This window comes from Glycine max, chromosome 7 (genome assembly GCF_000004515.6).
Source record: "Glycine max cultivar Williams 82 chromosome 7, Glycine_max_v4.0, whole genome shotgun sequence".
Classification (NCBI taxonomy): Eukaryota; Viridiplantae; Streptophyta; class Magnoliopsida; order Fabales; family Fabaceae; genus Glycine; species Glycine max.
This window is the reverse complement of record NC_038243.2, coordinates 10,765,594-10,790,624: the sequence shown is the minus strand read 5'-3', so window position 1 is coordinate 10,790,624 and position 25,031 is coordinate 10,765,594. Positions and strand designations below refer to the sequence as shown.

At 31.3% G+C, this 25,031-nt stretch overlaps 2 protein-coding genes across 2 annotated transcripts; both read right to left on the bottom strand.

Annotated features, from left to right (window-relative positions):
• Positions 1-19,964, bottom strand: LOC106799231 (calcium and calcium/calmodulin-dependent serine/threonine-protein kinase-like). The gene is made up of 5 exons (XM_014777408.1): positions 19,749-19,964; positions 2,645-2,731; positions 2,427-2,522; positions 2,009-2,096; positions 1-131 (listed from the first exon to the last, which is right to left on the bottom strand). The coding sequence occupies exons 1-5, from the start codon at positions 19,962-19,964 to the stop codon at positions 1-3; spliced, it is 618 nt and encodes a 205-aa protein (XP_014632894.1).
• LOC100780159 (squamosa promoter-binding-like protein 7) lies at positions 19,655-23,751 on the bottom strand. The gene is made up of 3 exons (XM_003530122.5): positions 22,864-23,751; positions 22,094-22,212; positions 19,655-20,741 (listed from the first exon to the last, which is right to left on the bottom strand). Exons 1-3 carry the CDS (start codon positions 23,463-23,465, stop codon positions 20,434-20,436), a joined length of 1,029 nt encoding a protein of 342 aa, XP_003530170.1. The 5' UTR covers positions 23,466-23,751; the 3' UTR covers positions 19,655-20,433.
• Between the last annotated feature and the right edge of the window lie 1,280 nt (positions 23,752-25,031).

The window sequence follows — 25,031 nt, the reverse complement described above, 5'->3', positions numbered from 1 at the left end:
TTAACAAAGTTCATCCCATGTCAAAGGAATGTTGGGAGGAATAACTTGGTACCAATGCTCAACCTTGTCAGCAAGTGAAAATAGGAAAAGACTAATACGAATGAAATCATCATTCACTTGATGAATCTTCACTGCATTCAAATACGCACAAAGGTAGTTAGGTGAGCATAAGGATCTTCATTATCAAAGCCATGAAATTAGTTTTGTTGAACCAATTGAATGAGAGATGCCCTCATTTCCACATTTTGAGCCATCACATCCAACGTAGCAATGGTGTTAAAGTGTAGGGGCTAGTGTTGACCAAGTAGTCATGTAGAGTTCATCTTGGTGGTTGATGTCCTGGCTCTTCTTCCACCATGGTGTGTTCTTCCTCCTGAATAGATGGTAGAGGAAGATTTGGTGAAATAGGTGAATTAGGCTCTTGTCTAGCTAGCATCTCTAGTGTTTTGGTCTTCCTTGTCAAACTGTTGTTTCTCCTAGTTGTCCTCTCAACTTCCGAGTCAACACACAAAGGACCAGTTGAGCTCATAGTTTGCATAAACAAGAAAGAAAACACACTAGGTTATCACAAGGCCACACAAATAGAAAAATAAATCCATAGAATGAAAGAATGAAGCCTAAATAACTAGAAAAATGTGAAATTCCCTAGTATTGAGACACAACTCCCCATCAACGATGCCAAAAAATGTGTTGACTCATTGACAAGTGTACCAAGTCGTCAAGTAGTATTCTAAATATGAGTTATCGTTCCTACGAAGACTTGCACAATACTTAGTAAATATTAAAAAAATTTACTACATAAACTAACAAATAAACAATGATGATTTAAACATAGCATCCAACCATAAAGATGAAGCAAAACAAAGCTACAAGTTATAATATTTTTGGAATTTTTTATAAACACACAATAAAATGATATGCAATTCAAACGACGAAGGTTGTTGGTGTTAGATTTCACCTAACCAAACTTTCTTTACACTAAAACATGATTATCAACTTGTAATCCAATGTTAATACCATTCACAGTTCAAAGACGATATTCTAATCCATAACTCCTTAGGTGAAAAGACCTAAGTTCCTTCATTAAATGTCAATCCCTTGCACATTTAACAAAGAAGCTAACTTTAAGCTCAATGACCCAAAGATAACTGCTAACCCTCATCCTATTGCTAGCTCTGAGATTTAATGGGCATTTTACCATAATACAAGATAAATAAAATATTTTCCAATAGCAATCTCATCTAAAAATCAAGCTACAAGTAGCCAATTCATAACAAGCATGAAGCATAGAAGTAAAAAAAAAACTAACATTGAAGAACCAAATGAATATATAACACTATTTCAAAAGAAATACATGAGAGCATAAGGTTCATATACAATCTAACCCCAACAAGAAAGGGTTTAGCTACCCATATCCATGAATAGCATCCAAAATCAAGAATGATGGAAGAACAATGGAAGAAGAAAGTTGGAGAAGAAGAACTTTAGTAAAGGAGTTGCTTTTACAAAGTGACAAACATCCCCTAAAAAATGAGCGTGAAAATCTATTTATATAGTCCCAAAATTTTGCACTTAAGTGAGGGTCTGCTTAAGCCAAAAATTTCTAGCTTAAACAGATAGTACAATTATGCACTTCTGTCTAAATTCAGCTTAAGCCAAAAGCTATTTGGCTAAAGCTAATTTTTCTTTTGCAGCTTTTTTCATCTTCTCCAAAAAGAAACTTCAATTTGGGTCCTCCAATTCCAACTTAAGCACATTTAAGCTGTACTTTCCACTTCAAGTTTCCAGTAAACCTTGCTCTAATAATGCAATACAATCCATTTCAAATTCCTACAAAATAATCCATCAATAAGCATATGTGGTCTAGCAAAATGACAAGTTAAAGAGAACAAACTACAAATTAAAAATTTACATTAAAAAGTGCAATAACAAAGTCTTAAATAAGAGAAAAGATGAGATAATTGCCTAAATCCACATGTCTCAATTAAGTATTTTTGGCAATTATCACCTACATATGCTATTCCCAATCCCATAATTGCACCAATCTTGATTGTGGCATCTTCTTTATCTATGTAGTCCCTTAGGACTACCATTTCCTAAAACGTTATCAAATAAGGTCCAATACATAAACTAAAAAATACATGCTAATATGCCATGTTGAGCAAAGGGAAGAATAAATGAAACTAACTGGATAAGAGTCATTCTTGATACTACAATTAACAATTCCAACTCCCCATAATGCACCAGCAATAACGTGGTTATCATTACTATAGAAGTGCTTGTCAAGTTATGCTTGTCCAGAGTCAACATCCCAAAGTAAAATCATACGTTGTTATAATACATAAGATAATATATGTATTACAAATGAAATTTATATATATGGTCCATAAATAAGAGAAATCAAGATTTAGTGAGAAAATTCATACTAGACTTGTTGCAGCACTAGTCTTCCCATGTTCCATGTTTTTGAAAACCCAATTTCCTAAAGAATCACTAGATGATGTAATAGTCATTAACTTATCCTACACAACAATAATGGAAATGAAGGACAAACAGAAGAGATTAATAAGCCAAAATCACAACAAATAAAATATACACAATCTTGAAATGAGATACAGTGTACCTAACCAAAGCCATCATTTACAAAAGCGTTAACAAAAGAGGCATCAAGGTTTTGCCTAGTTGATTCAACCCTTGCACCAGCACTTATGCAACCATCAAGCAAGTGCGCCTAAGAAAAACCAAGCAAAGTAAAAACATAAGGTTCAAAGCAAATCAACAAAAGCTTATTCAAATTGCAGTCAATTAGGCTATATGATCTTTAGTTAAGGTCATCATTTCATCTGCCCTTCCACTTTAACTTCCACTTCTTGAGTTGACCCAGCCTAACTAAAGGTCATTCAAGACCTCAAGCCAAATCTCGTCTGCGAGGTTCGTGTGTCAAGCAAGTTTTCAAAGAGGACATTTTATTATTTATAACTAAAAAGTACAGTTTGGTTGGATCTATTTTGAAATAAACAACTCACACAAACTCCCTGTCCACAAAAAAAAAAAAAAAAAACCAATACACCTAACACTGCACTAGGATTTATTGGATTTGTTGCTAAAATATCGATATTAAACCTAAAACTTTGGGCCACACTTGAGATAGAAAAATTTCAGCCTACACATACTTCTCACAACAGGTTGCACAAAGATGTGTAATTAGTAATACATTTGCAAGTAATATAAAACAAAACATTACAAGAAGCATCCTCTTTGTAAACCCAGAAACATTGCAAGTTACCGTTGCTGCTTTAGAAAGGTTCCTTATCAAATAATTGGAGTCAAACCCTAACTAACCTAAATTTAAGTTCCAACATGGAAAAAACAACAACTATAGAACAACAAAAGTTGATTTCCAAAAAATAAAATAATGGTATTTTACATTAATTATGACCAGCACATACATATACTTTCTTTGAATTATAATATAAGGCTATGTTGTGGAGAGGCACCAAATTTGACCAAGCTAATCCAACATATCATAAAATTATTGTTCCATATGAATTACCAAAAGATGTTTTAATTTATGAAATATTATCCACAAATGTATGAGTCAATTTTGAAAAAAGTCAGCTAAAAAAATTGAAATAAAGAAATTTTGTAGTATAACATTAAAGGCTTGTTAGTTTTTGCTTTCTTTGAAAATGAAAAAATAGTTCATTTAGTTTAAGATATGATTAATCATGTAGCCTTTGAAACAAAACCTCAAAACGGTAGTATTAGCATTTTTCGTGGAAGTTAAAAATAATAGCTCCTGAAAAAAAATGTAGTACAAAATCTTTTTCAACTGAAATAAATAGACGATAAATTCAACAAATGAATAACAAATCTTAATCAATTCTTCCACAATCACATACAATAGTAACAATACCCATAAAATTTCTTATAAATGATAAGCCACTAACACAAATAGGGGATTCCATGATTGTTATTTAGGGCCTTCCATGACGGTTTTTAATCATCGTGAAATCCAAAGTCGTAGAAAATCGTCCGCTTTCCACAATGATTTAAAAATCATCACAAAAAATGCAATTGCAACATCGGTTTTCCTAAAAACTATCACATAAAATGTAATTTTAACATTGATTTCCCAAAAAATCATTATAGAAAGTCCCTATTCTACGACAGTTTTATAGAAAACTAATGTTAAAATTGCATTTTTTATTATGGTTTTTAGGAACCAATGTATATTTGAATTTTTTTTGTAAGATTCATTTTGTATATGTAATTAAATATAAAAAACAAGCCTAGACAATCCAAACCAAAACAAATATAAAAAATAGACCTATTCACTCCAAACCAAATCATAAATATTTATAAGTAATACCAATAAATATCTTGTAAATCACGTACAATACAAAACATTGTCAAATATTGGCCATGCATTATTTTTAAATTCCAAAAAGTATTTTGCCCATTACTTGCTAATTGTTGTAATCTTCTCCAATTCCAATTATATTTCATCACTAAACCACCACAACATATAATAAACACATAGTAACCACACTCATAGCCTCCGGTTTGATATGACTTTAAATTAAATATGAAATATAGTTAAATCTCATAATTACAAAGTTACAAAATGTCATCAATCAAATTAAAACATTGATTAAAAGACTTACCTTTACGTCAATCCGGTGAGTTGCAAGTAAAGGTTTACTCTGGGAGGGATTACCATGGAATCTCTTCAATTCCTTCATAACACTGGTTAAAAGAAACATGCATGTATATTACAAGATCAAAAGATTTATGTGTATTCATACTGAGAATAAAGTAAAAGTGTTACAAATTGAAACTTAACTTATTAATTGTGACTCTAATGTGAATTTCAGGCTTCTTACCCAAGGAACAAAACCATACAACAACATCATTCCTAGGATAGATAACAAGGAGTTGCCAATGACCCCTACATTAGAGAATAATAATTAGTGATAATTCAACAACATTAATTAAATGCTCTAGTTAACTTTTACTTACTGATTCAAGTAAGCTCCTAGGTAGATCTCACCTTGTGATTCCTTTAGCCATGTTTGAATGTAAAGTTGACATTCATCATGTCTACCCATATATTGCCTTCAAGTTGACCAAATCTAACACTGCTAACAACCGTGTGAAGTTTGTGCACCCCAGATACAAAGGTTTCTTCAAATCACTCTGTAACTTATGATACAAAGATGCATGTGTTTGTCGAAAAGACTTTTGTCCAAGATTGTGTATCATGTTCTCTATATGATCTTCAATGTCTACATCAACATGCTCAATGTGGGACACCGAAGACATGTCGTGCAATTCACCATGCCATATCCATTTGGTATAACTCAAAATGATCCCCTCTCAGATGAGATGTGACCTTATATTGTTCACTATGTGTCATCTCCTATTCCCACATGTAACACATGGACAAAAATATTTTCCACTCATAACCTCTTCATTTCATTCAGGAAATTCCAAGCATTGTTAAACCCCATTCTCATACTTGACACTGTGCTTGATGCTTTCATCCAATTTCGATCCATTTTTCCTCTGCTATCATACTCACAAGGTTGTCCCATATGCATGAAGATCTTATTTTTTTCTTAAAAGGTGTGCCTCTATCTCATCCAAGAAGACATTGTTTTACACTTGATTCATATATAAACATTAAGTCTCTTTGTTAAATTTGAAAAAATGTTGGCAGCACTTCACATTGATTTCCAACTACACGAAATGATAATGGTGACATGAATTCCACCACAAACAAATATGCACTCGGAGAACAATTGAAATTCCATCAAATTTAACAAAAGAGACTTAATCTTCATCTAAAAATCAAGTATAGAAGAATGACTCTTCCCAAACTGTCCAAATGGATAACTCAAGATTGAACACAATAATTAATCCAAGATATCTGTATCAATCCTTGTATTCAATCTCAAACAGAAAACTAAGATTCACTCATAATGTACATAACTTTAATATAAAACATTAGTCGTTAAACAAGTTATAAAGCATTACCAAGTTATAAAACAACACACCATATATATATATATATATATATATATGGACATAATAAAAAGAAAAAGAAGAAACTTAGCTCAATAAAAGATGAAAGAGCTGCAAGACTAGATGACAATGATGAGGGGACAAACATTGAGTAATGTAATTTAAAATGCAGGAAGACCCATATCCTCTTTAATGCATCATTTACTACAACAAAATGTCATGACAGAAATTTATATTCCCTTCCATAACTTATAAGTAGAGCACCAATAGAAAGCCACATAAAACTATATATCACTTACCACTCCAACCAAATATACTATATAACTGCAAAATCTGCATAGCATCACAATATTGCCCTCCTAATCTCTCCAAAATTGCTCCAAATTCAATGGAAACATTGCATTCGGAAACACCAAAAATTGTCATCCAAACAAAAGTGAGTGCATTATGATGCAAAGACAAATGTTAGAATTACAAATTTATTTATTCTCTTAAAGAAACCAGCTCATTAGCAACAAGCAGTTGAGCCATGATGTGATAAATAGTATTAAATATATAAAACAGGGACTTAATAGACTCTAGATGTGTGCAACGACAAATTTGGTCAATCTCTCAACTATAAATAAATACTTTTAAATTTCAACCTTAACTACTTCGTGATCGACAAACTTAATGTTCCATACTTCAAAGATGAAAAAAATTGAAATAATAAAGCTCTTTCATTTGAAAATCCCTAGATGAATTAAGTTAAGATGCTCCAGGAATCCAAGTTCACACTTTTGAAAACATAACCATTGGCCTGCCTCAAGGAAAGGTTAAAAGGTTTTAAATCACTTGCATGTTATGATAATTTGAAAACAATAGAAAAAATGAAAGAGAATAAACTTATAAGCCAAATAATAAAAGTCCAATAGAAATAATAAGTTGTTAATTTCAATAAGCTCTCCTAAATAATATATAAGCCAAATACATAATAACAACATCTAGGTATTGGACAAGTTTAAAAAGGGAGCTTTGTTCCTAGTCATTGCCGAATTTGGCTTGTCAAGTTGTTACGAGCCAAGTTGAGTATAAAGAGCGAGCTTGCATTGCACATTGCTGAAGAAATGTTCCTAGTCAGCTCATTATTTGAGACTAAAAGGTATTCAATTCCACTAGGAGATCTCCTTGCAACTTGTTGAAACTGAGGTCAATATAAAAGATGTTCTTCTAGGAGTGCAAGAGCTTCTCATGAAACCATTATGGAATGCTTCCACGAATGTTGTTATGAGAAAGATCTAGTATAATATTTGGAAGCAATATTTCATATCCATGAAATGTAAATCTACATAGAATAATTAAAGCTAAGAGTAATATTCCTCATGTTCAAAGCCAAAATACACTTTCAAATCCAATTTGTGCAAAGTAAACTCTTGTTAGAAGCACACGTCTAACCCACCATCTTCAGCATGAAGTTCTAGTAATCGCAATCTCTACATATTTGGTACAGTTGCATTCCATTGTTCTTGGTCAAGAGACAAACAGTAATCCACTCTAAATCATAAATGACCATTTAGCCATGAATTTGTAGCATGTACTAATATGGAAGACCTATGTTAGAAATTTGTGGCATGCCCAAGTAGTCACAAACCTCCCTGCAACCCACCAAACCTGAAATAAACACATATTCAACAATATATACTAGCAAGCAAATTGCTCCCTAGTTCCTACAACATCTTAATACAAAGCATTGGTTGTACTTGCCAATCAAAGAAAGAGAATGATGTTGCAGGAAATTTTTGCAGAAAAAAATACCATCAATGTGGAATTGTTCCATTTAACATGTTATTAGACAAATATAGAAACTGTAAAGTTCATTCATTTCGCTTGGAATTGGGCCAACTAATTTATTATCTGATAAATATAAAATAGAAAGTTGAGTTAGATTAAACAGTGATGACAGAATCAGCCTTTGAAAATTGCAACCTAGAAGAGCCAAGTTGTATTTGGAAGTTATATTTTGAAGATTGGGTAAACAAAGGATATTAGTTGGCAAATTCCCTTGTAGTTTGGTGTCTAAGAGCCTATGGGAGACCAAAGAGGAAGACAAATTGGTTAGCAACGACAAAGAGCTCTCTCTAATAGAAGGCATGTCCACACCACTTAAGCAAAGCAATTCACAGATATATTAACATCCATGTTGAAGATGTTGGTTGGGTTAAAGAATTCGGGTTTTAATTGGAAGGACCTCATCATTATGAAATAACAGAAGAATACAACATGAATTGATTGAATTCTAAGTGCATATGTGCTATAACAAAGGGAAATTAAGATGAAGGTTGAGGTATAAATAAATTGGATGGTTTTCGTATGATATCAGTCTATTAACTCATCAACTGAATTTTTTTATGGTGGCCTATGAGCTTTCCATAAATTGAAATGACATGTCAATTTGAAAAACATTGACCTCTCTTGGATTTGATCAATCAAACCTAATCATACACTCATACTACTTAACATTCAAAGGTGGATTTTATTTACAAATTTCTTTTTCATTTGTTTTTGCTTAAATTAAGGTATTTTTTCCTCTTCACTTAATTAAGTTTGATGGGAAATCTAATGAATTACCTACAATTGGTGCTTTAGACACCTGTAGAATTACAGATTTCTCAATGACTGATTGTCAAAATATATTTTATTTCATATCAATGTTATTGTTTTTAATAGTAGCATATTTACCTTTGTGTATCACACTTCAAGGCAATTTGAAGTCTATTGAATATTTGGGCAACATATATGTTATTTTCAGAATTTTAGAATCATACCTTTGTTTAGTGAAATTTAACTCATGTTTGATGGAGGAATTTATAGAACACCCAAATCTTAAAATTCTTGTCCAAAATTCGAGTGTAAAGGTTTTGAAGGTCAAATTCCCTAAATTAGTTATAACACAAATTCCTTTGGTGAAACAACTTTATCTAAACTCTACAAACAAGTCGAATTCTGAAGGTCAAAATAACGAAGTAAGGTCGTCAAGTGTTATGGAATTCAATCAAAGATCACACAAACAAAGCTATCTATCCTAGACTAACTACATTCATAGTACTAAATATGACAAGCATCCTCTTATCTCATTGTTCCTAGCATAAACATGAGCCAAACAAAATTTGAATGGTGATCAAGCATCCAAAATCCAAAAAAAAAAACATCCAAAAGCATTAAGAATAGCAATTGAAACTCAACCAAGGCAAATTGTTCATAGCATAACTCAATTAAATTAAGTTAAAATATCATCAGTGCCAAATTAAATAGCTTAGTAGACAGGTGTTTAACTAAAGATGAATAAAACCTTAAAAACAAAGAAAAGAGAAAGTAAGAGAAAAAATTCCATGAGATGGTGATAGTGCTATGGTGGAAACTGCCAGGTATTCAGAATGCTACTTCCTAATTGTGCATCTAGTGTTTTGTGATTTCAATGCATTATGCTATGTATCCAAAGAGTAATCCATACTTTGTGAAACCAGCCTCACGCAGTGCCCTCTAGTCTAAGACCCAAGAGACATAAGCCTTCGCTCAAGTCCCATGAATGAACTCTCAACTTGGTCAAGCCAACATTTTGCAAGCAACATCCCAACCCAACTAAGTCTCAGAGTTGTTCCATCAGCTTGATGCCCTCACTTGAGTTACAAGCTAGCATAACTCAGCTCAACATTCTATTAGCATTTTCAGAGGGTTATAAAGCATATTTTGAAAAGACATAAATCTAATCCTTTATGTAATTACCACTAGCTTTCAGACATTGTAATTGTAATTGTAATCTTAAACAAACAAATGCAAAGACATATCAATCTCATGAATTAAATGACAATATTGGCAATGCACTTGTTTTCCTGTCTAAGCTAAAGAGTTAAACCTACATTGTTGATACTGATAGAACTCATGCCAACCATGGATAGGAACAAAATTAAGATAACTTACAGAGAAAGATATTTTGAAAGAAAGGAATGGAAGAAGTTTTGATTAGCATAGATTGAATTAGCTTACATAAGTTTGTTATTACAATTGGTTATATAGTTAGTTACTAGAATAACTAACTTACAACTAACTAACATAACTCTAGTTACATTATGATCAAGTTGAATTAACCATGATCAAGTCTATATCTATGCTAAGAACCCCCCCCCCCCCTCAAGCTAGGAATAGATGTCGGACATTCCTAGCTTGGAATGTAAAAATTGAAAAGCACCCGGCATGAAAGCCTTGGTGTAGATATCTACAAGCTAGTTTGCAGAGGAAACAAGAAGTAATTTCACAATTCCATCAAGCATCTTCTCGTGAATTATGTGAAAATCAATCTCGATGTGTTTTGTTCTCATGAAAAACAGGATTGGAAGCTATATGAAGAGTATATTTGTTATCACAATACAAAATAACAGGGTGCTGAAAATTGATATTGAACTCTTCTAGCAAAAAGGTATGCCATTGTAGCTCATAGATGGCATTTGCTAATGCTCTATACTCAAAATTCTGAAGAACTTCTGGACACATTAGCTTGTTTCCTTTGACTTCCATGAGATAAATGAACTACCAAGATATATGGCATAACCAATGATAGACCTTCTAGTGTCAATGCAGCTAGCCCAATCTGAATCACTAAGACCTTTTAAGTGGATGCTACTATTAGAAAAAAGGAAATTCCCTACACTTGGAGACCCTTTGATGTATCTAGGGATTCTAGATGCAGCTTCTTGATGAGCTGAGGTAGGTTCAGCCACAAGCTGACTCAAATTTTGAACAACATATGTAATGTCTGGTCTTGTGTTAGTCAAATAAATTAATCTTCCAATTAATCTCTTGTAAGAAGACCTAAATGTTGGTGCAGCCTGGTGGTATAATTAGAAGGAGTAGACACTAGCTTAAAACTAAGCATGTCAGTGTCATTGGGAATGTCCAAAGCATAGTTTCTATGACACAGATTGATGCCAGTAGGTGTTCTAGCTACTTCAAAACCTATAAAGAACTTCAAATCACCTAAGTCCTTTATTTTGAAAGCATTGTCTAATAGATGTGTAATACTTTGAATCTCAGCCAAATCATTGCTTGACAATACAATTTCATCCATATAGACTAGTAAAGCAGTAATGGAATTGGATCTATGCTTGAGAAACAAAGAATAATCAGATGCACACTGTTTGTAGCCATGTGAAATAAAAAATGAAGACAATCAGGCATACCATTGCCTACTTGCTTGTTTCAGGCCATACAAAGACCTTTGAAGTTTACAAACTTGTCCTAGCTTGTCTGACTACATACCTTGAGGAAGAACCGTACATACTTCTTCATTCAAATCACCATGTAAGAAGGCATTATTCACATCCAACTACTTTAGATGCCATTGAATGATAGCAACTAAAGCTAGTAAAAGTCTGACTGTGGTTAACTTGGCCACTGGAGAAAAGGTATCTAAATAGTCCTAATCTTCTACTTGAATGTAACCACAGGCTACTAGCCTTGCCTTATATCTCTCTATGGATCCATCAGACCTGTGTTTGATCTTGTATACCCACTTACATCCAATGGCAGCCTTGTGTTATGAAAGATCAATAAGAATCTATTTGTTATTGCGCTCCAATGTCTTAATCTCAATATTCATGGCTTCAATCCAATTAGGATCTTTAGAGGCTTCACTATATGACTTAGGCTCAACTTGTTGTGTGACAAATAGGATAGCATTGTGATAAGAAGGAGGCAGTCTGCTATAGGAAAGTATAGAACTGAGAGGGTATAGGCTAGTATCTGTAGAGTGACTGGCAAAAATTGATGATGGATATGCGATGTGAAAGTCTTTATATTTTCTTGGCTTGTGTATCTATCTCATGGATCTTCTAGGTGTCTAAATGGATTTTTGAGAAGTAGAAGGATCGGGATTAGTGACATTGGGTTCAACAACAGTATGATTAGTTGGTGGTTCTGAAGGAGGATCATCAAGATGATAAATGGTATCATTTAAAAAGGAAGTTGGCACTAGCAAGACAGTGATAGAATCAAGTTTATCTTGAGCATTGAATGGGAAGCAATCTTTATAGAAAACAACATTTCTGGAAACAAAATAGCCCTGGTTTTAAGGTCAAGAGTGATATATCCTTTGGTGTTTGGCTTGAAACCCAGAAAAATAGAAGTATCAGCTCTTGGATCAAGTTTCTTTCCACTGGAAATTAGAGTACTGGAGAAGCATAAACAACCAAATACTCTTAAAGAAGCAATATCATAAGAAGTTCCATAAATTTTTTCATGGGGAGTTTTATTACCAAGAAAAAGGAGTTGGTATGCAATTTAAAAGAACAAAAAAGTGAATTAGAGCACATGACCAAAAAATAGAGGGCAAACTATATTGAAACAATAAGGATCGAGCAACATTTAATAAATATTGGTGTTTTCTCTCAACAATCCCATTTTTTTGGGGAGTTTCAACACATGAAGTAAGATGTATAATGCCATATTCATCATATAATTGTCTCATAATGAATTTTGAGTCATTATCTAATCTAATCATTTTCACTTTTGTATCAAATTGTCTCTCAACAGTAACAACAAAGTTCTTTAAATGAGATTGTGTTTCAGCTTTTGAATGCATAAGAAAAATCCTAACAAACCTTGAATGATCATCTACTATAGTAAGGAAATGTTCATGACCATGTAAAGAAGTCAAATTGCAAGAACCCCAAATATCAACATGTATGAGAGCAAAAGGGCAGGAACAATAAGAATCTTTGCCAAGAAATAACAACTTTTTTTGTTTTGAATGATGGCGAGTATCACATATAAATTGTTTATTAGCTGTAAGAAGAGGGTATGATTGCTTTAACAATAACAACCTTTCAAAAGATGGGTGGCCTAGTCTAAAATGCCACAAGTCTATAGGCACTTTATTACATGAAAGAGCTAAAATAGTAGAAAAAACAAAAGTTGTAATAGAACTGGAATTATAATCCTTGTGAGGCTTAAGAGGAAGCATCTTGAGCTTATAAAAACCTTCCACCATATCAATTGTACCAATCCTCTGCAGGTTTTGCATATACTGAATAAAATACTTATTATTCATGAAAGTTAGCTTGCAAGGTAAAGAAGATAACAACTTAGATATTGAAATCAAATTGAACTGAAAGCTAAGTATGTATAGAACATCCTCAAGGTATAGTGACTGAGAGAATCGAACCGTGTCTGCATGTGTTATTATGATTGAGTGACCAATAGGGAGTTTAACAATTACAGGATTTATTTTCTTGCAGAAAGAAAATAGATGAAAGGAAGTTGTGACATGATCTGTGGCACCCGAATCTAGGATCCATTCACTTGGACTTGTCTTGCTTATACTACAAGTAATTGATAAAACATTACCTATGTGTGCATTATTGGAACCAATGATAGTACCAATTTGATTCACGTGTGAAATGTTGTGAATTAAGCTTTGTTGTCACAGCAGTGCCATTAAAGCCTTGTATTGTTGAGAAGTCAACTTAATATTAATACCTTGTACATCCTGATTCTATTCTAGAGCAAAACTATCACCGTCTTCTTTCACATCATTTGCATTGTTGATGGTTGAACCTTGAGGCTTATGATACTTTTGTCCAGGAGGATATCCATGTTTTTTATAACACTCATCAGCAGTGTGGTTAGTTTAACCACAGTGTGTGCAAATATTGCTTCCTCTTCCACCAGAATTCCCTCTACCAAAGTAGAGTTTTAAGGGAAACCATTCTTCCTATAACATTTGTCAGTTGATTGATTGTCTTTGCCACAGTAAGTACATGAGTAACCTAAGTTTGATGAGGTTGTACTTGTTTCATTAACCAAGCTAGTGTTTCCTATCACATCATTATTGTTAATTTTCCTTTCTTGTTGAACTGCATATGAGAAAACCTTAGCTATGCTAGGTAATGGATCCATCATCAATACATTGGATCTAACATTTCTAAATTGATTATTTAAACCCCTAATAAATTGCATAACACAATCCTTTTTCTTCCTCTCCATAACACTAATAAGAGTATCACATGTACATTTTGGATCACATGTACAAATTGGATCAAGTCGATAGCTTTCCAATTCATCCCAAATTATGTATAATCTTGTAAAATAGTCAACTATAGTTTTGTCACCTTGTCTAATAGAGGCCATGTCTTGTTTCAATTCAAAGATTCTCAAAAGATCTCTTTGTGAGTATCTCAATTTTAGATTTTTCCATATATCACATGCATCATCCATCCAAAGTATGCTTCGTTTGACAGAAGGTGAAATTGAGTGGGCAAGCCAAGAAACCACCATGTTATTACACCTCTTCTAGGGTGTGAAGTGCATGATTTGATGCATATCCTTGAATTGAACCATCGACAAACTCAACTTTATTCTTCACACTCAATGCAGTAAGCATTGAACGACTCCACAAATTGTAATTCGATGAATCAAGCACTGGAGAAACAAGTGCAGTTGCAGGATTTTCTCCGAGATGAAGATAGTAGGGGCTATGTATGTTTAGTGATTGATCTTGTTGTGGTTGTTCACCACTCATGATAAGAATGTAATGAGAGGAAGAAATTGAACAAACGAAAGAGGAAACAAGAACAATGAGTCATGCAATAGAGCTCTTCACACCATAATAGAACTAATGCTAACAATAGATAGGAACAAACATAAGATAACTTGCAGAAAAAGATAGAGAGAAAAAAAGGAATGGAAGAAGCTTTGATTAGCATAGATTGAATTAGTTTACATGAGTTTGTTATTACAATTGGTTATATAGTTAGTTACAAGAATAACTAACTTACAACTAACTAAGCTAACTCTAGTTATAATGATCAAGTTGAATTAACCATGATCAAGCCTATATTTATGCTAAGAGATACATTCCTTGAATCCCCCAGCGATTATAACAGATAATGTCAACTTTGTTTGTAATTATAGTGATCTTAGTTAGATACAATGTAGCTTTTTAGATAAGAAGACAAATTAAACATATAGAATGTCCAAGATGCAACCAAAATAAATATGAATTACCTCACTCAAAATGAAACCCCATGAGCACCCCAAATGAACCTTGTGAGCACGAGTTCCAAAAACCCATAACTTACAGAAACAAACAAAAATCGCCATTAACAAAGGAAGATAGGAAGAACATGGAGTGAGGGAAAATGCACCCCAAATAGTGAAGCAAAGTGAAGCGACGGCGATGACAAGGGCGAGAACATGCGACAGTGACAACGAGAACACATGATGGCAAGGGCGAGGGTGAGGAAGAGCACAGTTCAAAGTAAGATGAACGCAAGAATGATGAAGATGAATGCATAATTGGTTGAAGAGAACTCTCCAACCTTTTTAAAAGAACCATCATTGAATGCACTGACATAGTTTTTAAAGAACCACATTTTCATTAACAATGATATTTTAGGAGATTTTTATGTCTTAAAATTTTTGTATCTAGGTTTTCAACGTTTACTACAAAAGGTAAGTCTATAAAGTGAAAGTGCTTGAAAGAGTATGAGTAACTTTAGCATTGAAGAGATGAAACAACATATTATTCTTCTCTATTTCTTTTCTCTTATTTATTTTTCTTTGGTGTTGTATTGTAGATTAACGTTTTCAGATTAAAAAAAATTATAAGGATTTGAACTACATGAAAATGAGAGGCTAGACCAAAGTACAGGGTAAAGGAAAAAAGGATTTTGTTAGAGGTAATAAAAGGTTGACATTCTTGTATTCTTCCCTCAACTTGCTTATAGATATTATTTCCTAAGAGACAAGTTGTCATACTAGAGAAATGAAAGTTGATATATATAATTCTTCGGCAACATTTATAAGTAAGAGAAAGAAAGAATGGATGCTGAATGTGGCACCGGAAAGAGAAAGAAAGAGTTCCTTCTGTTTTTTTTTCTTTTTTCATAAGTAATTTTTTTCATAATCACTCACATTTTGTTCTAAAATGTTGTACAGTTTTCTTCTCGTGTTTTTTTTTTTTATCTTTCTCTATTTTTCTTTCTCTTTTTTTGTTTGTTTTTTCCTATTGTTTTTCCTCTGGTCTTTGGTTACATGTGATGGGAATAAAAGGGTAATACAGCTCCGAAAAGAGAAATTTATAAAAGTATAATCTTGATGCATGATTTATTATAAAATTTTACATTATCTTACAAAAATGGCCAAGAAGCTTTTTGTTTAGGCACTTAAAAAAATATTAAAATTAAAATGCATTTTTTTGTTTATTTTCTTATGAGATTAAGCAGGGAAACCTATGAAAATATAGGCTAGATGCATGATTTATTATAAGATTTTATATTATATTAAAAATTTGGGCAAGAAGCTTTTTCATCAAGTATTTAAATTGTTTTGACATTAAAAAAAATTATTATTGCAATTACAATTTTATAAATTTATAAAAACATATGATTGATGCATGATTTATTATAATTTTAAGATAAACTAATTATTACAAGAAATATTATTTAAGTGCATATTATTTAAAAATTTAAATATATTTTAATTTTATGTATATATATATATATATGTATATATTCAAAAATTAAAATTTATTTATATTTTATTAAATTGTATACATAACAATGGTTAAAATAATGCCCGTGCATAACAGGTACATAAACTAGTTTATGACATATACTACATCATGTAGTCTGTTTAAAACATTATTATACATATATTGAAATTTAAAAAAGAGAGAAATATAATAAAATATATCTATTATTTAACATAAAATTTTAAAAAATTTCCCTTTATTACATGACATATATAGCATATATTACATCATATAACATTATCTGTTTAAAATAACCAAATAATTTAATTGTATTAATAGAAACCTGAAATTAAGTTAAGGATATATTAGAAAATTTGGATAGTAAAAAATTTATGTTTAATCAATTTTAAAATCATTATATTATTTGGTGAATTAAATATCACAAATATCTTATATATAAATACGATATTTTTCATATTTAATAATCATATTTGATTTGCATTAATTTTTTAATTAAATTAATTTCGAGATAATAATAATAATAATAATAATAATAATAATAATAATAATAATAATAATAATTATTATTATTATTATTATTATTATTATTATTATTATTATTAGTATTATTATGCTTGTAAAGATAATTTCGATTAAGAGTTTAGCAAATAATGTCATATTTATATATGAATTTGCATTTATATTTAAATGGATTGACTAAAAATTTTGTAGAGTTTCAAGTCAAAAAATAAGGTACATACATATTATGAATTAGATTTTTATCACTAAAGTTTAAGTGGTTTAAATGCAAAGTGTAATATTGCATTTATTATATGAAGATTATTTGAATAAATGTATTGGAAGTTATTTTTATTTCAACTTTCAAGATAACTTATTTATTATAGTTGATGGTAATTTCCACTATAAATAGATAACAGAATTAATGGAGAAACAATACACATGTAGAGAGAGTGTGTGAGAAGAGAGATTGTGAAATAAAGTCATTTTGTTGGGGGTGTTGATTACCCAATAATTTTTATTTGTGGGGGTGTTGATTACCCAATAAATTTGAATGAATAAAATCATTAAAATGTTTATTTCAAAGGGTGGAATTATTACTCCAACAATATTAATGTTATATATAAATTGTAATCAGAAAATCTGTATTAAATGGAGCCAAAATTAATTCGAAATTAAGTTTTTCAAATAAATTATATATATAATTTATTTTTTATACAAACAGTTGCATTTATTAACGATTCTGCAAATAGGAATTAAGTTAAAACATAAAATTCAAACATAATTTTAACGATCCCGTAAAATATTTTTTTATGTAATATAAAGAATTATAACCTTTCAAAATTAAATTTTAAAACATTGTCCGTTAATAATTTATTTATTATTATATTATGCATATATTAGTTATAAATTTATATAATAATTTTTCAGTAATTAATGTATAAAATTAGAGAAATATTAGTAGCACTCTTACACTATTCTTTAAGACTCTCCCTATGATTAAGCCGTAAAAAATGTGATTTTATAACAGCCTTTTTTTTTTTCATAAGTTGTTATTTTTTTAGCTTCTAAGATAAGCATGGGAACATCCGAGGTATTACTTTTTTGAGGGTGGGCATAAATAATTATTATAAGTTTTTTAAACACATTATTCAATTAAAAAATACTTTTTTCTTTCAAAAGAATACCTAAATCATGTAAACGGCAATCCTAAGAAAAAGCAGACTGCTCACTTTCATGTCCAATGCTAGGCCTCACATCAAAGTTCAAAAGTATAGACCATGCAGTGTTTGACATGCTCAAGCTTCTCATTCATCTCCCAAGATGGTCCATCGAAGAGTTTGTTAGATTGAAGACAAAGGAAGTATTGTCAATCTGTTTCTTAGATTGAAGAGTTTGTTATTGGCAAGTATTGACTTAACTAATGAAAAACATTATTTTCCTTCTGTGTTCTATAAATGACTGACAACATAATGAAAAAAATACAAGATTATTAGATTATATACTAGCCAAGATGCTTATGACTCATGCTTGTTATTTTAGAGCTACACTGTTATAAAAATCAACATATCCAAGCTAAGATAACACTGAACCACCCTAGCTTACACAAAATAGATTAGTTTCATAAAGGAAGCCACAAATCAAGCTCAAAAGCTTAACATGTCAGAATTGTAACCATAGCAGTGAAGATAAATACTATTTCTGCCAAATTACAAGAAGATAAATACTTCAATTTTTTACCCTCTTGCGCTCTACATTCATTTTATAGAAGATAAAAGAAAGAAAGAATAGGAAACATAATAAATATTTTTTTTCTTTCTTTTTTTCTTTTTTTACAAATATAATAAAAGGGAAGTAATAGTATTGTTATTTTCCTGAAATGAAAATATTTATTATGTTTAGTATCATGATTGGATTGAAAGTAATTTTCTTGAAAAGAGTATGTAACTTCTTGAATAAAACTTTCCTTCCTTCCTCAAGGCACCCTTTAGACTTCAACATCAAATTCCAATTTTTTTCCCAGTTTCAATACAGGGTTAAACTATTAAAGAATGCAGTAAGAAATGCTTTTCCCAGTTTCAATACAGGGTTAAACTATTAAAGAATGCAGTAAGAAATGCTTTTCCCAGTTTCAATACAGGGTTAAACTATTAAAGAATGCAGTAAGATTCTTTGAAAAAAAGGCATTGTAACCAGTGTGATCCAGGAGTTTGGCTCTTAATTGAGAAATGCTTTTCATAATGTAGAAATAGAGTGGTGTCAGCATTCGGTATAATGCAACGCTTTTGTTCTGGTGTTTCAAACTCCAGTTCTTACTATTTATATAGGCTGGAAACATTTTATTACTTAGGTAATATTGATACAGAAAACAAATCACTGCTAAGTGGACCACTTTTAATATCATGTATCTATTGCATGTTTGAAAAGTTCTGTATCGGGGGAAATAATTTCCAGATAAGCTGCCAAAAAATTTCTTCGCCTCAAAAATAAGCTTATACAAAAACAAAGTAAGATCAAACTTCATGGTGAAAGAAATTTCCCAGTTAAAATGCATCCATGGACATTGCTTTCAGAATTCATAAGAACATTTTCACACAGTTTAGATGTGATTTCTCAATCACCAAATGAGATTTTCATTAAATATTGTTTTTTTTAGAAATTTATTGATTTCCTCTTGGTATGAATTATTAGATCATACCAATAGGGAATCACCCATGGTGTGGCAATCGTGGATCACAGTCACGATCTGGCAATAAAGGTTGGCAGCGACACACTCGGAGTAGTAGCCCTTGACAATGATCCGGTCGAAGAACTCGCCAATGCCGCATAACTCCATGATGAGGTTGACGGAGTGGCAGTCCTCGTAAGTGCCCTTGAGCTCCATGATGTTACAGTGGCCGGTGAGGTGGTGCATGATCTACACCTCTCGTCGAGCATCCTCCAAGTTGTCATGGAGGACGAGTTTGCACGTGAGTCACAATAGAGCGCTACAGCCCAGTTCGCATCCTTCCAAGCAGAGAGAGTTGAGGGAGAGACATGTCATGCGCATCCTTAAAAATCTCACTCACTTCTAAGATGATTTTTGCAAAACCATCATAGAATGTCAATCTTTTAAATAAAACTATTTTAGTTAAAAATCTTATAAAATAGTCACCACCTTACAATATTAAGACGGTTTTTGAAAAGCATCGTGGGATGCACATTGTAAAAGATTATATTTTTAGGTGCATTATTTTTATTTTTTTAATTGGTAGAAATTAAAAATATTGTCAGAAGGTTTTTACAATAACTTACATACTAGTTAATCAATTTAGCTCGTGTAAAGTGCATCAAATATATTTGGGGTCACCTCCAATCAAGTTCAATTCGGAAGAGAACCATTATTATTGTGTCTGTGGAAACATATGTTGTGGAAAATAATTGGACTCAGGTTGTTGTTGTTGTTGTAAGTCCTCAAAGTCTTCTTCTTCCACTGCAGCATCCGCATCATGGTGGGGCGCCACAACAAGATGAGGCCAAACTCGATCATAAACAAGTTGTTGTTGTTGTCTAGTCATTAGGGCAGCACGATTTTCTGCTATCAATTCACGCAATGCTGCACTGCATCTTGTGGAGAAATCCGCATGATGAGATAGCCAATTATGATGATCCCTACTTCCACTCCCAGATGACAGAAGAGAGAGAGCACACCCTGCAGTGCTCATAGCCATAGGGAAGAAAAGAAATAATTCAATCAAATCAAACCTCTCCAACCATCACATTATGGACATTATTCATTTAGGAACATCGCGTGTTCAAGATGCATTAGTCAAGTTAGCCACATGTCAAATCAACAAAGCCAATTTTCATTTGTTGAGTGATGCTACTTTATTGTATATAGTTAGCAAAACCACTAAAGATTGCTTAGGGTCTTTTTGGAAAGCTTCTTTAAAAATATTTTTAGAAGAAAAAAATAAAATAAAATTCTTTATAAACTAAAATAAATTCTCCATATTATATATATAGCTTTTGCTTCAATTCTCATTTTTTGGGATGTATAATGTTTATGTATTCAGTATTCATCCTGAAGAATGCTATTAAAAAAATATTCCTATATCACAATTGGGCAAATTATACAAGTAGTAACTACTTATAAACATTTTCCTATTAGCTCTAATCATAACCGTATGAAATTGTATATAATTATGCGCAGTTAAAGGCAGTAATTGAGTACATTAATTTCTTAGTTCGTTCATTCTAAAATAGAATCTGTGGTAGCATAGATTTCACTTCTTTAAAATACACAGATATATCTTTGCCTACATATTTGAAGATTTTTTATTCAGCTGCTTAATGATCATAAAATATTAAAATGATAAAATTAGAAATGAACTCATCGGGTCACCATGTGCATACTCACTTCGTACTCTCAACTATTTACAGCTAGAATTCTATCTGGTAATATACATAAACTAGAAAAAGTGTCCGTGCATGATGTTGCGCGAGAAAAGAAAAACATTTTCCAACAATCTAAAACATTAATTCATGACTTGGGGATAAAAACAACAACAACAATACTTAGCAACATTTCGAGCGAGAAAAACTATCACCATGGTCCACATATGTGACATTCTATATGAATTTTTTTAATATAGATAAGTGGTAATATTTCAGCAGAGCATTTTTCTTTTCCTTTCTTTTTTTGAACTGAATGTATTGACTTCTAGGCTTTACTTTGGCACTGGTTGTGCTTTAGTTTAGCTTTTTAATAGTAAATTAATTTATTTTATCTATAAAAAAAAGATATAAAAAATGATAAACTTTACTATAGTTATTTCTGTATTTTTTTTCTATCTCTTAAGTCCTAATTAACATCACCGTATTATGTTCACAAGTAGTAATAGAAAAATCTGCATGTTTCTTCTTTTCAATTCAAATGGTGAAAGTTTGAAATTCATAATATTCTAACGAAGCCTTTTATAAAACAATACACAGATTGCAAACTACTCTAGAAATTAAGATTTAGATGAAATGTGAATTAATTGACCAATATATTGTGTTTACCTTGTCTAGAATTCCTAGTAACAGAAAGGTGAGAGCTCTTTCTTCTTCGCTCGTTATGGCCCGCCAATCTCCTCCTACAACTCCTCTTTGAATCATCAAACTCTGACACCACATGAAACCTATTTCCAAACCCAATTGCCATATAATTATCTCTCAAGTCTCAACAAATTAGGCACACATATAACCAATCCAGAAAATGCAAGGTATACATATTTAACTTTTGTAACAGTAACAAAGATTAAAAACTTATTTCTTTTGTCAACATTAATGATCTTGCAGCGATTTCAAACAATTAAAAGCAAAAAAAAAAAAATCACACATTCATAATATTATTTTTTTAAAAAACCAAATGAATTTTATTAGACTCAAACTGATTAACCTTAGCACAATATATGCCAACATTGGCAAACATGGAGCAAATTACATCATTCTCGAATACTTTTATAATATAATTTTAACAATATAAATATTATTTTTTAATAACATTTTTTAATTGCTTAAAAGAAGGTTAATACTTAATAGTTTAATTATATTTTTTATTTGCACTATTTTAATTATACAATTTTAGTTAATCTATTAATTCAATATTTAATAAAAAATTAAATACTAAGTTAACAAAAAAAATTAAATAATTAAAATAATGTAGATTTAATTGTAAAAAAATGAAAGCATAAAATTCATAAAATAAAGAAAATACTTAAATTAAAAGTATAATCATTAAACATAGTAAATAAACTAAAAATAAAAGGAAAAGATAATGATAGAGTGACCTGCTACACTGCTGACAGAATCTCTGCTCCAACCCTAACACCACTGCTTTGGGTGCCTTGGAATGCATATCGCAAACTCTGTGCCTCCTGTGGTACTCCTTCGCGTTCACCAGCGCCACGTGGCATCCCTCCACCTGACATCGAGGAACCATCGCAAACGGCGCCGTTTTCCCACCACCAGCCGCTCCTCCTCCTCTATAATACCCCCTCCCTCTCTTATCGTTACCCGCAAAAACATAACCCGCACCACCACCACTGCACACGTGTCGGTTCCCCAAAGGGGTAGCATTGTTAACATCACCGTTAGTTGTAACATCCTCAAAGTAATGTCTTTTACCAAGATGCAAGCACGTGAGGTGAGGGTCAGCCTGCACGTGACACCCTTCACCGCCGTATAGTTGCTGGTGGTGGTGGCTGTGACTTCCGCCGGCGTAGCCTTCCGCCGCCGTGGTGGAGGTGTGTAGTGTATTACTATTAGTAGTAGTAGCATCCCATGATGAATACCAAACATTGACAATGTTGTTGTTATTGTTAGGAGTGTTTTCGTTTTCCTCTTTGGTGTGGGTGTTAAGGCTGAACATGTTGTTCTCTCCAAAGTCCATGTTTTTCTCTTAGAAGCAAATATGGTAGGTAGTTGTGGCTACAGAGAGATTTCAGAGAAGCTTACTAATAATGGAGTATGTGAGCATAGGAATGAAGTTGAATAAAGTAAAGAGGGAAATGGGTGTTTCTTTTTGGTTGGGGTAAAAGAGGAAAGAGAGTCAGAAGGATTTTTGTAGGTTGCTTGATTTGTATGTTGTGTTCTGCTCCAATGGGGTCAAGGTTAAGGCTGCAAAGCAACCAGTCAGTAAAAGAAGAGTACTCAATTAATGTGTGTGAGAGAGCGACAGAGAGAGAAGACAATAAGAGACTACTACTATTATATGTGACTATCTATTTGTTCATAGGATATTGTATCTATCCTAAAGTAGTTGGTTTTCAGTGTTGTTGTAATTAATTTCTTTAAGTAGGTTTAAGTTTTATGAAGAAAAAAAATGGATGAAAAGAAAAAAATTTAAAATCACTTAAATTTTTAGATAGAAATTAGTTTAACAAATTTTAATAAATATTTCATATTAATATAATAATTAAAAAATTCTCATTTAGAATGTTTTATTTTAAGCATAAGTTATGATATTTTAATTTCTTTGGAAATACTAATAAGTGTCTAATTTAAACCGAAAGCTTTTACTAAGAAGTGACATTAATATATATTTATTGTAATTTCCAATACATTCTTAATTAATCTATATTGCAAGACATTAATGTATAAAATTAAAGAAACCATAAATGTTATTTTAAAATGGAAAATATTAATCAATATCCTAATAGCATTCATTTAAGAACTTAAATTAAAAATATTTTCATTAGAAGATAAAAAATTATGTTGTTCATTTTTTTAAGCTTTCTTACAATTAATAAAATAAATATTTTTATTTTTATTTTTTTAATCAATATTCAAAATTATTATACAAACAATTTTTTAGTTTTAAAAATTATTGGTATATTCGAAGAGTTTTACATGAAAATTAAAACTAATCTCGTTAAATATACAAGATTCATTTTTTAAAAGTTTAATAAAAATTAATTTTGACTTGTTCAAATAATTGAAATGGGGAGAAGTGTGTGAATATATAGAAATGGATATATTAGTCACACGAGGTTTCTTTAACAATCATCCTTATTTTTTGAGACAAGTAATAGTGATTTGATAATAATCAGGGATGGATTTAGAAGTTTATTAAAGGGGTTGCATTATTTTACTTCTTTTATAATTTATTTAAATATCCAACTTTTAATAAATATTTTAAAAAAATATTTACTATTTTTATACAAAATTAAAATTAACTTTTATTTTAAATGATAATAATTTTAACTGTTATAATAACAATAAATACACAATTAATTTATATAATTTTATATTATTTATCAACTTAATCATTGTCATAATAACAACAAACACAATAAATTTTACTCTATGTAACTTTAATCATCATTATTTTATATCATATAAAATTAATTTTACATAATTTTACACTAATTAACTTATGAGTCAGGGTAACCACTGGGCTTTTGTAATTCCCTAGGTATGGAACTTGTTAATTCTTGTACCAAGTTTGTTATATTAA

What these genes read in the sequence shown, in the direction of transcription:
- LOC100780159 (XM_003530122.5), bottom strand. Translation starts at nt 23,465, where the DNA reads ATGGACTTTGGAGAGAACAACATGTTCAGCCTTAACACCCACACCAAA. An exon ending in TTCTGTCAGCAGTGTAGCAG is followed by an intron (nt 22,213 to 22,863) that starts GTCACTCTATCA and finishes GTTTGGAAATAG; the next exon opens with GTTTCATGTGGTGTCAGAGT. An exon ending in TACTAGGAATTCTAGACAAG is followed by an intron (nt 20,742 to 22,093) that starts GTAAACACAATA and finishes TGAGCACTGCAG; the next exon opens with GGTGTGCTCTCTCTCTTCTG.
- LOC106799231 (XM_014777408.1), bottom strand. Translation starts at nt 19,964, where the DNA reads ATGCACCACCTCACCGGCCACTGTAACATCATGGAGCTCAAGGGCACT. An exon ending in CCTCTTTTGTTAACGCTTTT is followed by an intron (nt 2,523 to 2,644) that starts GTAAATGATGGC and finishes ATTGTTGTGTAG; the next exon opens with GATAAGTTAATGACTATTAC. An exon ending in ATTGGGAATAGCATATGTAG is followed by an intron (nt 132 to 2,008) that starts GTGATAATTGCC and finishes ATTTGAATGCAG; the next exon opens with TGAAGATTCATCAAGTGAAT.